The following is a 13,478-nucleotide window of genomic DNA, read 5'->3' on the forward strand; positions in this document are numbered from 1 at the left end:
ATCATGACATCAGCCATGTCATCTGTTATTTGGACTTACGCCAAGAGCGTGATGAGGCACGGTCATGTATTTCATTGCTAACCCACCCCCCCCCAACTCATACGGTGCTGGCCAGTTGCATTGGGACCTTTGGAGATTAGTCTCACAATAACCCAGCTAACTGCGATGCAGGGACTTAATTGCTGCACCGTTCAGAGGCCCCCGGGTCCCTCATAATTTGGTGAGTACAGACCTCATGGGCTTGATCTTGCAAGGCTTGGGTCTGGCCGGGGGGTCCGGACCACTGTAGATCTCCTCAATCAGCTGACGGGTGACTTTCAGTTTGGGTAGAACCTCCTCGGTCTCGTAGCGCGTCCATCTATTCTCATTACTGATCAAGTCGAACAGGGACAGGTCCAGGCTCTAGAACAAGAGACACAGAAAATGAATACCAGGTAACCTTAAATACATAGAAAAACAATGGAATTCCACATGGATCATCTCCTAGTCCTGCCTTGGGTGTTTTAGCTGTGTGATACAGGCCCTCTCCTAGTCCTGCCTTGGGTGTTTTAGCTGTGTGATACAGGCCCTCCCCTAGTCCTACCTTGGGTGTTTTAGCTGTGTGATACAGGCCCTCCCCTAGTCCTACCTTGGCTGTTTTAGCTGTGTGATACAGGCCCTCCCCTGGTCCTACCTTGGGTGTTTTAGCTGTGTGATACAGGCCCTCCCCTGGTCCTACCTTGGGTGTTTTAGCTGTGTGATACAGGCCCTCCCCTAGTCCTACCTTGGGTGTTTTAGCTGTGTGATACAGGCCCTCCCCTAGTCCTACCTTGGGTGTTTTAGCTGTGTGATACAGGCCCTCCCCTAGTCCTACCTTGGCTGTTTTAGCTGTGTGATACAGGCCCTCCCCTAGTCCTACCTTGGCTGTTTTAGCTGTGTGATACAGGCCCTCCCCTAGTCCTACCTTGGCTGTTTTAGCTGTGTGATACAGGCCCTCCCCTAGTCCTACCTTGGCTGTTTTAGCTGTGTGATACAGGCCCTCCCCTAGTCCTACCTTGGCTGTTTTAGCTGTGTGATACAGGCTCTCCCCTGGTCCTACCTTGCGTTGGTCCTCCTGCAGGGCTCCCAGCACCAGGGAAGGGGTGTTGTACTGCAGAGGGGAACAGACATAAGAACTGCAGGTCTCCCGGAGGTTCACCAAGTCTGGGTGGTTACAGCTCCTCTGCAACTGCATGAGAACCTGCAGCACGCTCACAAAATGCCCCGTCTTCAACGCCTCCTGGGCTCTAGAGGCAGACAGAGGGCCAGACAATCAGAAACCATCACGGGGGCGCCAAGCCCCGGTTAGAACTACATATTCACCTCGCATTTCCATTACAGAACCCAAATCGACGAAAAAGAAACGTAATAATGTGACCTGGCCGAGGCGAGGTCAGCGTGTTGTCTGGAGGCCTGACTCACCCTGGCTGGGTGAGGATATCTTCATACATGCTCTTCTGTCGGCGGGACAAGCGACACTTGAGTATGTGCTCGTACTTCTTAGGGAGCTGCTTCTCCACGTCTCTCTTAGAGCGCCTCAGGATGAAGGGCTGGATCATCTGGAAACACGAGCAATGAGGATTTGAATAAATATAGAACCAGTCGAACAAAAACATGAAAATATAAACCATGGAATGTCATGTCTATTAGCAAATGATTGCTTATGCAGTGGCTTGTGCCCTTTAAATGTGTTTAAAAGTTGAAATGAGACGAAAAGGTAAGCGGATAGGAACAGTAATTCCCTGGCAAATTAGATTCCAATGAGAAGTTATTTAATGAGAAACACAGAGAAGGAGAAACAAAACGTTGAAGTGACAAACCTTTGCTTGTTATCAATAATCAATAATAATGACAGAAATCAAAGCCCAGGACTGACCCTGTGTAGGCGGATGACCAGTTTGTGGCAGTAGTCCTGGTTCTGGTCGGTGCCGGGCTTGACGGGGAAGTCTGTGTAGGGCCTGGTAATGCCCGGCAGGAGGAAGTGGATCATGGTCCACAGCTCCTTTAGGGTGTTCTGTAGTGGAGTATTGATCAGGAGGATTCTCTGCTGACTGGAACACAGACCACAACAACAAATTGGCAGGGTCTCTTTATCCCGCTCAGAACACAGCATAAAATATGGAGAGAAAAGAAATATATCAAAGCTGAAAGAATACATAAAACACGTCATTTCTGCTAGAATAAAGGTTTTCTTATGTTGTTTGTTGGAAACCGTGTTATATATAGAGCAAACTCCAAAAACGCTGGTGTTTATCGCTTAGGAAATGTATTGGTTTTGTTTACACAAGTATTCAACTGAAACCTACAAGGTTAAACCACATTTCAGAGTTCAGACCTTCTAAGCAATGAAAACAAGCCTTTATTTCATGCTAACTCTCAGCATACTAGTCTGGGTGTCTAAAAGAGTTGTTACCTCTTGAGGGCAAAGACAGTTTCCCAGTGTTTCTCTGACATGTTCTTGAGGAGCTGCACCTCATCTAGAACCAGGTGCTTCCACCTCCTCCTCAGGAAATGGCTTTGGTCCTTCAACAGCAGCTTGTAGGACGTCACACACACATGGAAGCTGTTGGCCTCCCCCCACCACTGAACACACATCAAGAGCAGGTTACGAACAGACAAATACGATCCGAACAACAAATGCTTTTGAATGAACAGCAGAAGCCTGAAGGTGGTAAGGGAGTCTAGTCTACTGAACACTCTCTGCTTTGCCAGACTTTGAAGATCTTCCCCCACTAGTCTAGATTCATACATTTTCATAAGAGGCTATGGCCCTGCAAGCCCCGACCCACAACAGGCCAACACCCAGTCACCTGGGAACCTACAACTCTTGCTTGTGCACAGAGACACAACCTGAAAATCACAGAGGTAGCCAGCGGAACACTTAATGTTCTGACTCCATTCCACCAATCGCGTGCTGATGCATAACAACGATGCAATTAAGGACCGTTTTAAAGTTAAAAAGCCTTTAATGTGCTGGCTAGATTACTATAAAAAAACACCACGCATTTGGCTTACGACTTCATCAGGGTGTCAATTACACGGACAAGAAGAAGCAATTGCATAGTATCGAAACACCTGGGTCTAACAATTACAATTAGTTATATCATATGGCCTCTAGATCAGGCAAGATAACAGGCACTTCTAATATAGGAATGGAGAGAACTTGTTTAAATTAGTAACATGACCACATATAAATCTTTACGTAAGACTTAAAGAAAAGGGGAAAATCTAACTCCTCATTGAGACCTGGATGGGTTGTAGCCTTAAAGACAGAGACCCAGAAAGTCTCTCGTTGTTTAAGGCGTTTAGGTTCAACACCACCCCTGGTATCGCTACGGAGAACTTCAACTCCTGACACCTTGAGAGTGGCATCACATCCATGCATGACTTCCAGGTAGTGTTAAGCCATAGGATAGTTCAGGTACCCGTGTGTATAGCGTGGCGATCTTCTGCAACTCTGGCCCTAAGTCTTCTCCCAGTGAGGCCTGTATAGAAACATCCACAGGGACACTCCAACCTCTAGACCACATCAGTGGAATCGCAATTCATGAAGCTTGTGATAGTGTGTTGTTCAAAACATCCTTAAAGGGATTATCTGTAGCGATACCCGGGATGGTGATTCACTTAAACGCCTTAAATCCAGTAAGTCTCTCGTCGTTTATTTCTGTTGACAGATTACCATAGTGCAAATTAAAATGGTTTGTTAACGCCCCACTATTAAAACCCGCCCACAAGACGTTGGATTCGTTCCGCAGTGCATGTCTCCTCCCCCCAACTCCCTAGTGTCCAAACAACTCTAATAAGAAACCCTCTAATAAGATCTAATAAGGGTCTTCAGTGAAACATTAAAACGGTCTAGCTAGTATAATTCAAAAAGCTCCTGTTGAAACACATCATAAGTAGTTACCCTTCTCTTCGCTCTGCGTTCCTGTCTGTTGCCAAGGTAAAGCAGGATCTTGAGGCCAGGACACCAGCGTTTAAACTCCATCTCCCAGCTCAGGACCTTACATGTCCTTACCACAATCAGATGGGGGCCCCAAATGCCTGAACATCAAGAAGATACATTTGGAAATACAACAACAAGAAGCAGCAGATGCATTGAACAAGCCATTTACGCTGAGCGTTATTTACCTTCTTGACCAGCCAGGTGGGCCAGGTAGGCCACAGTCTGAACAGTCTTGCCCAGCCCAGTCTCATCCGCTAGGATGCCGTTCAGGTGTTTCTTGTGGAGGCTGGCTAACCAGTCCACTCCGATCTGCTGGTACTCACGCAGTGAACCATGCAGCATGAAGGGAGCCGGGCTACGGACCTGGAACAGAGAAAGTCGAATACTGCCCACTGTTCTCTGAAATACACCACATTTCATTCATGACAAAAAACTGGGTCCTTTACAAACTACGGTCATTGACGAACGGCTCATTGAGTCTAAGATGGGATGACTCACAGAAGAGGTGGTCCTGGCGCTGCCCTTGGGTAGGATGAGTTCGGTGGCGGCTGCCACCTCCGCGATGTCCTTCTTGGGCTTCCCGACAGCGTCAGAGGGGGTGGTCTTCTCAGAACCTCTATACTGGTCCACACTGAGCAGGGAGTCTATCACCACGGCCTGGTGGGGGCTGTCCATGGGGGATTCCATCTCTGAGAGAGAACAGAAACTATTTAGCACCACTGCGACCACACGGTCACCCTTTCATGCCTTTCGGAGCCAAAGGATTCGTAAATTGACCCCACTGGCCCGGCACCAGACCAATACATAGAGATGGAGGCTAAATGCAGAGGTCAGGAGCACCTTCCGTCTCGTCCCGGTCCTCCTCATCACTCGGGGGGGCAGGCTGGGGCCAGTCAAAGCTTTCAGCGTAGGCACCGGCATACTGCTTCACCAACGCATCCAGGGGCATCTCAGCTGAGAAGGCAAAAGACAAAGGCTCATTACAGAGAAAGGGGCAGCTTCAAACAGTCAGACATCCCATCAAATAGGGAAATCAAATCAGCGGATTTGGTAAGAAAGCTGACCATCTTTAGCCAGATCTGCTAATTCAGCCTTCTGATCGGCAGCCACCTCCATGGCCTCCTGTTCCTCGATGGTACTCTCCTCGTCCGGAGCTGAAGATGACGCAGACAGACAGGTTACAGCACTGCTAAACATTCGTCAGTAAAAAACGGCAGACCAGCGCCTTAAAGGGGTGACCGGTACAAATCATCGGATCGTCATGCCATGTAAATTATGGACCAAACTTAACATGCACGTCCCCACCCGGGAAACATCCATTTAGACACTTACTTTCTTCCGCCAGCGAAGTACTTGACCTTCGCTTCCTTGTTGACATACTGGGCTCCTGTGAAGAAACATTTTGTGACTCACCAAATAAATCAACTGTGCATTCTGGATAACCAGAGTGAGTCCATCTGTCAAGCCACCTACCTCCTTTTCAGCTTTCCCTGCGGTTGTCAGAGCAGGTTTAACATCTTGTCCTGCCAAGCAATGAATACACATGATAGTCCAAAATAACCCGCATTTAGAGAAAAGATTCATGTAAAGGTTCTTGATTAAACTCACCTTTACTCACTGCTCTCTGCAGACTGAGTGTTTTAAGCCTCTTTTCGTGAATCTCAAAACGCAGTTTAATCTCCACAACCTGAGAAACAACCAGAACAAGAAAAGTTGATGCCACTAAATATATTCAAGTTCACCAGAACAACAAATTAAAACAAAGAGAACTCTACCTGTTCAATGTTGGACCAGAAGAACTCCACCTCCCTGGCGATGGTGCTTGCAATGTGACGAAGCCGCATTTCTTCCTCTTTCTTGGACCTCTCCTCCGTCTTCTTCTGCTCGTCATGGTAACGGGAACACGTGCGAACCAACTGAGGAAAATTAACTTGTGAACAACAGCACTGGAACAATGTACGAGCACGTCATTGAGGAGCCAGTCACAGACGTCATTTTCATCAGGCTACAGTAGAACTTGATGCACCTTCTTAGCAGCGGCCATCTTCCACCTCCTCTCCTGGGCAAAGTCAACTGCCATCCACTGCATCTCCTCCAGGAGATAGTCCCAGTGAGACTTGGGCCGGGAGGACTCCATCAGCTTGGGCAGTCGGCTGGCCGACCACTGGCCCTCTTTCCTCAGCTCCGAGATACGCTGGTGCACCTGGCTCTCCTGGAGGGTGAGAGATGGAGACAGAGGGCTCACATCATGAGCCGTGAACACGTAAGCGCCTGAACAGCTGGTGAACAACACAGAAATAACTCCTCACCAGTTTGGCCTGCTCAGCTTGTTTGTCCTGCGAGCTCCCCTCTGAAGACTGCACCCCAGAGCCTTGCCCAAAGCCTCCCATTTTGACCGTGGAGGTTCCGTTAGGCCCGGCCAGTTTGGACTGGGTGACGGGGTTAATGTTGGACACGGGGGGACGGAGGGGGCACAGGGCGTGGGGGGAAGGGAGGGCGTTGGGTGTGTTTAGGGGGCTAGGAGACATGGAGGGATTAGACAGGGAGTTGGTCATCATTCTTTGGACAGGTTGGTTGGAGTCAGCTCCGGGACGAGCGAGAGCCACAGTCTGATCAAAGGAGACAGAGGGAGAGAGAGACAAATGGTTGACCTACACATCCGTAAAACCAACCAACAACATGTCTGGATGTCCCGGAGACTCACGGCGTGTCCCGGCTGCAGCATGGGCTGGGCCTGCTGGAGCTGCTGGGCCTGCATCTGGAGGTGAAGGCTGGACTGCATCTGCTGCTGGAGCTGAGCCTGGAGCTGTGTGTGAGGGTTAACCGGAGCCATGACCGGGCCAGCCCCCTGCACCTTCACCGGGGCCTGGTTGGCACCGTGAGCGGAGCTCTCCACATGCAGGGGCTGCTGGGACATAGCCATGGGGAGGCCCGCCATGGGGAGGGAGCCTTGGGGCAGGCGGCTGGGCAGCTGGGGGGGAGGGGTGTGCAGGCTGGCAGCGTTCTGCACCGGCGGTCCCTTGGACGGGTCATACTGGGGCTGGTTCTGCTTCTGCCCGGGGATCTGGACTGACTGCGGGTTGGGGGGCATCCCGCCTGGAGCAAGGTAACACAGTCATAAGGGAAGACCCAATGGAAGGAGTAGCGGGACAACAACACGTGGCTGTGGTCTACTCTGTGGAGGCTACACTGTGGAGAGAGCGCATCGAGGTCCCCTGGAGAACACTGCCATTCAGGTGAGCACTGAGGGACACCAGAGGGGGACTGAGTTGTGGTCAGGCCCGAAGGCCTCTGGTTACTCAACTTAGCCGTTATTTCTCTAAATATGACCACAAGATTATGGAAGGAAAGTGTTTAGAGCTCGACTTACAATATTGGCTATCCAGAACAAACTAACTGTATGTGCTATGAGTCAACAGCAGTAGTTCTTACTGTTAAAGAAGAGTGAGAACTAAATGAAAATTATATAGCACAATGATTACAGGAAAAATAAATGTGATCATCTACATGTCTCTCAAATGAAATACTACTTTATTAATGCAAAAATCACAAAGGAAAATAGGGCTCACTTGTAAAAGATGTAAATCTTAACGTGACCACCGATAAAGGATAAAATATATAAAATGTAAATGATTTGAAATGTTAAGAGAATGTCATTAAAACTATTCATGCATACGTTTCAGCAAAGGGACTGAGAAGAAATGTTTTGAAATCAAATAGGAAATATTAAAATAAACTGAGGGGAAGGTTTATAAAAAAAAAAAGAAGAAAAAAAAAAAAGAAGAGCAACCACTATCACAAAAAAAACATGTACAGCATGCATGAAGCAATGTTAACCTAGCAGGAGTGCTGGAGTCGGGTTGCCTCTAGGTTTGTGGAACACAGTACACAGCAAAGCAGAGAAGTGAGCAGAAGGACACACAGGATCTTGCAGACAGCAGGCTTGGGCTGAGCAGAGTTGTGCACAGTGACTAAGCAGCACCTGTCCTATCCTCCCTGACCATCCCTCACATCATCACTTCGACCATGCCAACACCTGGCCCTGACAGACACACCCACACCTGGCCCTGACAGACACACCCACACAACGCCAACCTGGCGTCATGACTGCACCAAACCTCCTCCACACGGCTCCTCTCCTTCCTACTACGACTGAGGGAAAGAGGCCAAGTCAGAACGGTATGCCATGGGGAAACAGATGGGGAAACCAACAGAGGATGATGGAACAAGGAGAGGAAACGGCGGATGACGACTGACGTCTCAACATAGGACAGAGATGCATTGTGAATCCATGTTGACAACGCGGAGAGACAAGGGTTGTGGGAGATGGATGACTACGATGATTAGGAAAAAGGAGGAACAAAAAAAGCAATCACTCAATGAGCAAATATGGCCCACTGGAAAGAGATGTTTTAGTTTTCCAGGGTTCCTCCTCTCACTTTCCGTGATCCGCTTGCAAATTAGCCAAAGCTCCAACGGCACAGGAAAGTCCATCCAAACAAAGACGATCGAGAACAAAACTACTTTGAAAAGAAGAAACGGATGAAGACGGATGATCAATAAAACATAAGTGAAAAATCATAAGACATGGCATCATCCCATTGAGAGGCTATTCCTTTTCTTCAGACTTGATTAAAAAGAAATCTTCTTCCCCATTTTTTCCCTTGGTCTAGAGAGAGAGCGTGCTGGGAGAGCTAAGCCTGAACTTCCCGCGGCCTGCTGGGATGTCTGCCCAGCGGATGGATGAAGACTGCTTTGTTGATGCTGCTTGGAGGTTTCGTTGGAGACGATGGGACGTTGCTGGAATTCGGTTTGCCTCGTAGGATGGGTACACGTCCAGCAGCATCGAACAGAACACAGAACGGCCTGGTAGTAGCACTCCTACCTTGCGCTGTCGGCATAAGCTGCTGGAGTGGAACGCCAGGTGATCCTAAAGCACCAGGACGCTGGAAAATCATTCCATGGCGACCAACTTCAATCCGGGACCTCTTAGCCTGATCTGGGATTTAAAACACACAATACCCTCATAACGGAAACACAGCAATGACCTTCTGTAAACCACACAGACCAGCTCTCCTTCCTCGGGGTTAAGACTTCTAAACATAGCGCTGGATGCCAAATATCTAAAAGCAGAAGCAATTTGAGGGAAGGAAAAAAAAAAAAAGAAAAAAAAAAGAAAAGAAAGAAAAAGAAAAGGGGGAGGAAACAAACCAACAGAGGAGCCACAGGAGTTTACTGCCCTTGTCCTACCTGCTTGAACCATTGCCTGTTGTCTTTTAAAGGCCTCCATGTCCCCAGGGGTAGTCATGCTACCAGCTGCTCCCGGGTGGACCTGAGGAGCCATACACCAAGGGTTACCAAGAGCTTGGATATAAGAGATACATTTTTTTTTGTACTTTAATGGAAGCTTTAACCAAGCTTCCATCCAAACCATTCCATGTGGCTGAATGACCTGAACATGCTGATGAAACCGGAGATGTTGGATTCATGAGTGGCTAAGCTAATGGCTACAAGTACCGTGTCACAGTGGAGCTGCAGGTTACGGCACAGCGATCTTTTCCCACAAAGGGCAGCATAAATTCTCTCAGCACTGTCCTGGTGTCCGGGCTGCAAGTTCAATTTTGTATTTTAGCCAGAGGAGTACCCTCCAAAACGTACATTTGTTCCGGCCTACTTCTTGGTTAAGCTAACCGTGCAAATCAGAATCGGTACAGTTTATCGAGCAATGATTTGGATCCTCAACTCTCCCTTGTTCCTTGGACGTGAACGCAACGTGATTTGGAACTGGTCCCCACAAAAAATGGGTTAGAACAAAGGAAAAACAAAAATGTATTTCACATTTGGTATAAGTAATTAGTGAACATTTTTGAAATACCTTTCATATTGTGTTCTTGTAACAGATTGCATGTTGTACAAACTAATACAAAGGCTTCTAGTCCACATCGTAGATAGATACCAACCATTCTGTGGGACTTACAAGATTCTTATAAATGTATTTTGGATTGGAGGTGATGTACTTGATACACACTTTGTTACATTTCTATTAGATACATAAAAACCTGCATAGGAAAATACATTTTCTGAGCATTATGTTATCACAAGCAGTGTTTTTTTTACACCATAAGTTGCACAAAAGATTGATGGAAAATTATTGCATCCAATGTCGCCAGTTGGATGGAAACCTAGCATATAAATATGATGAGTTCTATCCTGTCTGTGTAAACACTGCTGTCATTTGGGAGCCCATCACCCTTCTTTACCTGGAACAATGTCTGGGTAGAGAATGCTGCAGAAACATTGGGTGGAAGCTGTGTAGATATGGCAACCGGTGTTCCAGCCTGTCCATCCTTCCCAGTGACAACCTTCACCTGCAAGTGGCAGAGATTTAAACTACTAGACTAGACTCAACACAAGGCAAAACGTAGACACACTGAGTGTATGATTAATGAATCCAATTACGTAGCGCTACCTCGTCATTGATGACCTCGGACAGCTCCTCCTCTTCCTCTTCCTCCTCGAGGTCCAGGTCGTTCTGCCGCAGGTAGGTGAAGAGCGGAACACAGGGCTTCTTTTTGAAAGCCAAGTAGTCCATCATGTTCCCCTGGAGGTGCTGCAGGAAGAACAGTTCTATCAAATAGTCTTTGAAAATCTCCTTCAGGCCCTCCATCTTCTTAGTGTGGTGCTCCAGGCACTGCTTTCTCAGCTGGGCCACTTCAGGGTTGGGTGGCGCAATCTCCTCCAGCTTTTTGGGCATCTGTTTCTTCATGGAGCCCATGCTAGTAGGTGTAAGGGGGGGGTTGGAGATGCCTTGGGAAGGGTTAGTGAGGGACGGACTGGAGGGAGGAATGGTAGAGGGCATATTGAAAGATGCTGTGGCTGGAGTTCCAACTCCAGCTACCACACCCTGCGAAGTCTTATCAAATATCAGGGGGCGTGCCAGCTGCCCCTGGATGATACTGCTGATCTGAGGCGGTAGATTGGAGGTGGTGATGTGGCCTGGGCTCCCCAATGTAGGCAGAGCAGTCCCGCTGGCAACAGGACTCTGAGGTCCAAGGTGGTGGATTGTGCCTCCGGTCTGTGAGTGTGGCTGGGACAGCCTGCGCTCACGCACAGAGCCTGGCGCCCCTTGGGTGGACAGTTGCACCTGACCAGCCGTGGTTGAAGCTAGCTGCGTCAGCCCTGTCCCCTCCTGGTAAACAGTGCACAGGTGCCCACTCCCAGATGGGCTGCCGAGGCTGATCTTACTCACAAGCATCCCAGCCTCAACAAAGCGTGTCGGGCTCTGTCCACACACCCCCAGTCCCGTTCCAGGTCCCCCAGGTCGCTGGAGTGGTACAGGGCTGTGCTGGGTGGGACTTTGGGGCTGCATGGATTGGGGCAGGGGTGACGGGACCTGGATTAAGGGAGACTGGATAGGCTCAAACCTCCACTGGGCCGGGTGTTGAAAACCGGGAGAGCCTGGGTTTTGCAGGGGGAGGGGTGTGAGTGTGATCTGTTGGTTGCCTGTCACACCTGGACTGACATTATGTAAGGTGAGGTTCATGTTCTGACCTGTGACGGGGCTGCGGCTCATGATTATCTGGTAGTTGGGGGACTGGGGGGCTGAAGGGCTGGCTGCAGATGCAAACGTGGTCACAGGTGATTGTGGGTGGTTGGCTGTTGCCTGCTGTTGGGTAACTGCCATGGTATGCTGCTGTTGGTCTTCAGCTTCAGACCCAGTGCTGGACTTGGATCTCTGAAGTTGCCGTTGCATATTCTGTGGTCCATTCCCATGGTGCATTGCGTAACGCTGTTACTGTATGGGAAATCGAGGGTAAACATTGTCATTGAATTATAAAGCCAATATTAGTTAAGATGCAGTACAATTAAAACGAAGTGTGTGTTTCGTTCAACCAAACATTGCCATTCTTGTGAGAAAGACAATCATTAATCATTTTGCACACAGCTAAAAACTAAAATATTTGCTATTGCTACGCGTTGTGAAAACAGTGCCAACGATTAAGGAACGGCTTGGAAAAGTTAGCCTGTCATTAATCTTGCAGACCTAGATATATTTAGAGGTGCAGATAAGCATCTTCAGTGACAACTAAAGCTACTTTAGCTAACTAGCTAACCATTGTTGTTTGCACAATTTGACAGGCAACGTAGAAATACTGTTAAGTATAAGCGACGTAATATTTCTAGCTGGTAAGATGTTAAGTTTTATATCTTTATAGATAGTTAAAAGCATATTTAACCCAAACCCATATTAAACTATCAGCATAAGCCATACGGTTGTCCCATCTTCTCAAAATATGTGTTGTTAGCCAGCAACATAAAATTATGCTAATGTTGTGCGGCCTTTTGTCACACAAGTTCAGCTGTAATAGCGCTAGTGAACGCTGCGGTTTAGAATGATTTTACCCAACAATGCAACTCAACGACATACATACAATATATGCAGTGGTCACAGAAAAACGTTTCCGTCGACTCAATGTCCAGCTATGTGACACGCATTAGGCCGATATACTGCTTCTTCCTTCGATAGCGTGCTAGCTAATGCTAGCAGCTGGGTAAACAGACATCACCGGATCTAGTTACTTACAGCAAATACAACTCCTGCAGTAGTCTCATCAAAGAACAAGTATTCTTTAAAATCAAATACAAAAAATATGATTGTAAATGCTACTATACGGAAATATTACATTCAATGTTTTATACATATTTCATTCTGAAACATGGCGGTGGCCACCTTATTTTTTTCAACCTATTCTTTGAAGAACCGGATGCAGTTCCGTTTAGTTTGAAAGGAAGTGAATGACCCTGGGACAGAAGCGTCATGCTAGCAACATTAGAGATTCCCTAGCAACAATAAGACTTCCGGTTTTCGGATTTTGCCTTCAAAATAGAAGTCCGCAGTAAAACGCGTTTTTAATTATATTAAATGTATCGATGTTGACACTTTGCTTAGTGTATATTGTAGGAAATGTTCAGGAGTGGATAGAATAATTATATGCAAAGAAATCAAGGGGCACTGTGTATTTGCAATTGTTGCTGGCATTTTACTCCACCCATCCTAGATCCTATTGGCCACAATGCAACTCAAAGGAAATTCAATAAATATGGCCCTGTACAGAAAAAACGATACTATATGCCGCAGTGAATGTATTCTAGGAAATGTTCACGAGATTCTATAGAGTGATTATGTGCAAGAAAATCAAGGGCCACTGTGTATTTGCAATTGTTGCTGGTGTTTTGCTCAACACATTCCATTGGCCACAATGTAACTCAATGGATATGAAATATATATTGCCCTATTTAAAAAAAAACACTATTCTATATGCTGCATTTAATGTATTGTAGGACCATGTTCAGGACAGTGGATAGAGTGATTATATGCAAAAAAATCATGGGGCACTGTGTATTTGCAATTGTTGCTGGAACTTTACATTCCATTGGCCACATTCCAAATTACTTAATAGCCATCAATTTAGATCCATAATTCCTTGTGTAAATGGAGGTGATAATCACTACT

General features: G+C 47.3%; 1 protein-coding gene across 11 annotated transcripts in view; it reads right to left on the bottom strand.

Moving 5' to 3' along the window:
- ep400 (E1A binding protein p400) overlaps window positions 1-12,725 on the bottom strand; it is a 31,617-nt gene extending 18,892 nt beyond the window's left edge. For 8 of the 11 annotated variants that reach the window (XM_029124527.2, XM_029124526.2, XM_029124522.2 and 5 more), the window contains exons 1-22: window positions 12,549-12,725; window positions 10,434-11,759; window positions 10,225-10,332; window positions 9,215-9,296; window positions 8,850-8,963; window positions 6,669-7,060; window positions 6,274-6,573; window positions 5,991-6,176; window positions 5,740-5,880; window positions 5,573-5,651; window positions 5,438-5,487; window positions 5,297-5,351; window positions 5,029-5,118; window positions 4,805-4,918; window positions 4,463-4,653; window positions 4,150-4,327; window positions 3,926-4,062; window positions 2,432-2,601; window positions 1,895-2,069; window positions 1,441-1,577; window positions 1,079-1,265; window positions 233-402 (exon numbers count right to left, since the gene is read on the bottom strand). In XM_029124527.2, the coding sequence (XP_028980360.2) occupies window positions 233-402; window positions 1,079-1,265; window positions 1,441-1,577; window positions 1,895-2,069; window positions 2,432-2,601; window positions 3,926-4,062; window positions 4,150-4,327; window positions 4,463-4,653; window positions 4,805-4,918; window positions 5,029-5,118; window positions 5,297-5,351; window positions 5,438-5,487; window positions 5,573-5,651; window positions 5,740-5,880; window positions 5,991-6,176; window positions 6,274-6,573; window positions 6,669-7,060; window positions 8,850-8,963; window positions 9,215-9,296; window positions 10,225-10,332; window positions 10,434-11,744 (4,367 nt within the window). In that variant the 5' untranslated portion in view covers window positions 11,745-11,759; window positions 12,549-12,725. Of the gene's footprint in view, window positions 1-232; window positions 403-1,078; window positions 1,266-1,440; window positions 1,578-1,894; window positions 2,070-2,431; window positions 2,602-3,925; window positions 4,063-4,149; window positions 4,328-4,462; window positions 4,654-4,804; window positions 4,919-5,028; window positions 5,119-5,296; window positions 5,352-5,437; window positions 5,488-5,572; window positions 5,652-5,739; window positions 5,881-5,990; window positions 6,177-6,273; window positions 6,574-6,668; window positions 7,061-8,849; window positions 8,964-9,214; window positions 9,297-10,224; window positions 10,333-10,433; window positions 11,760-12,396; window positions 12,506-12,548 lie in introns of those variants that run through there. The other 3 variants (XM_029124524.2, XM_029124519.2, XM_029124525.2) reach the window with 3 other exon arrangements.
- Window positions 12,726-13,478: the final 753 nt, after the last annotated feature.

Source organism: Esox lucius, chromosome 13 (genome assembly GCF_011004845.1).
Source record: "Esox lucius isolate fEsoLuc1 chromosome 13, fEsoLuc1.pri, whole genome shotgun sequence".
NCBI lineage: Eukaryota > Metazoa > Chordata > Actinopteri > Esociformes > Esocidae > Esox > Esox lucius.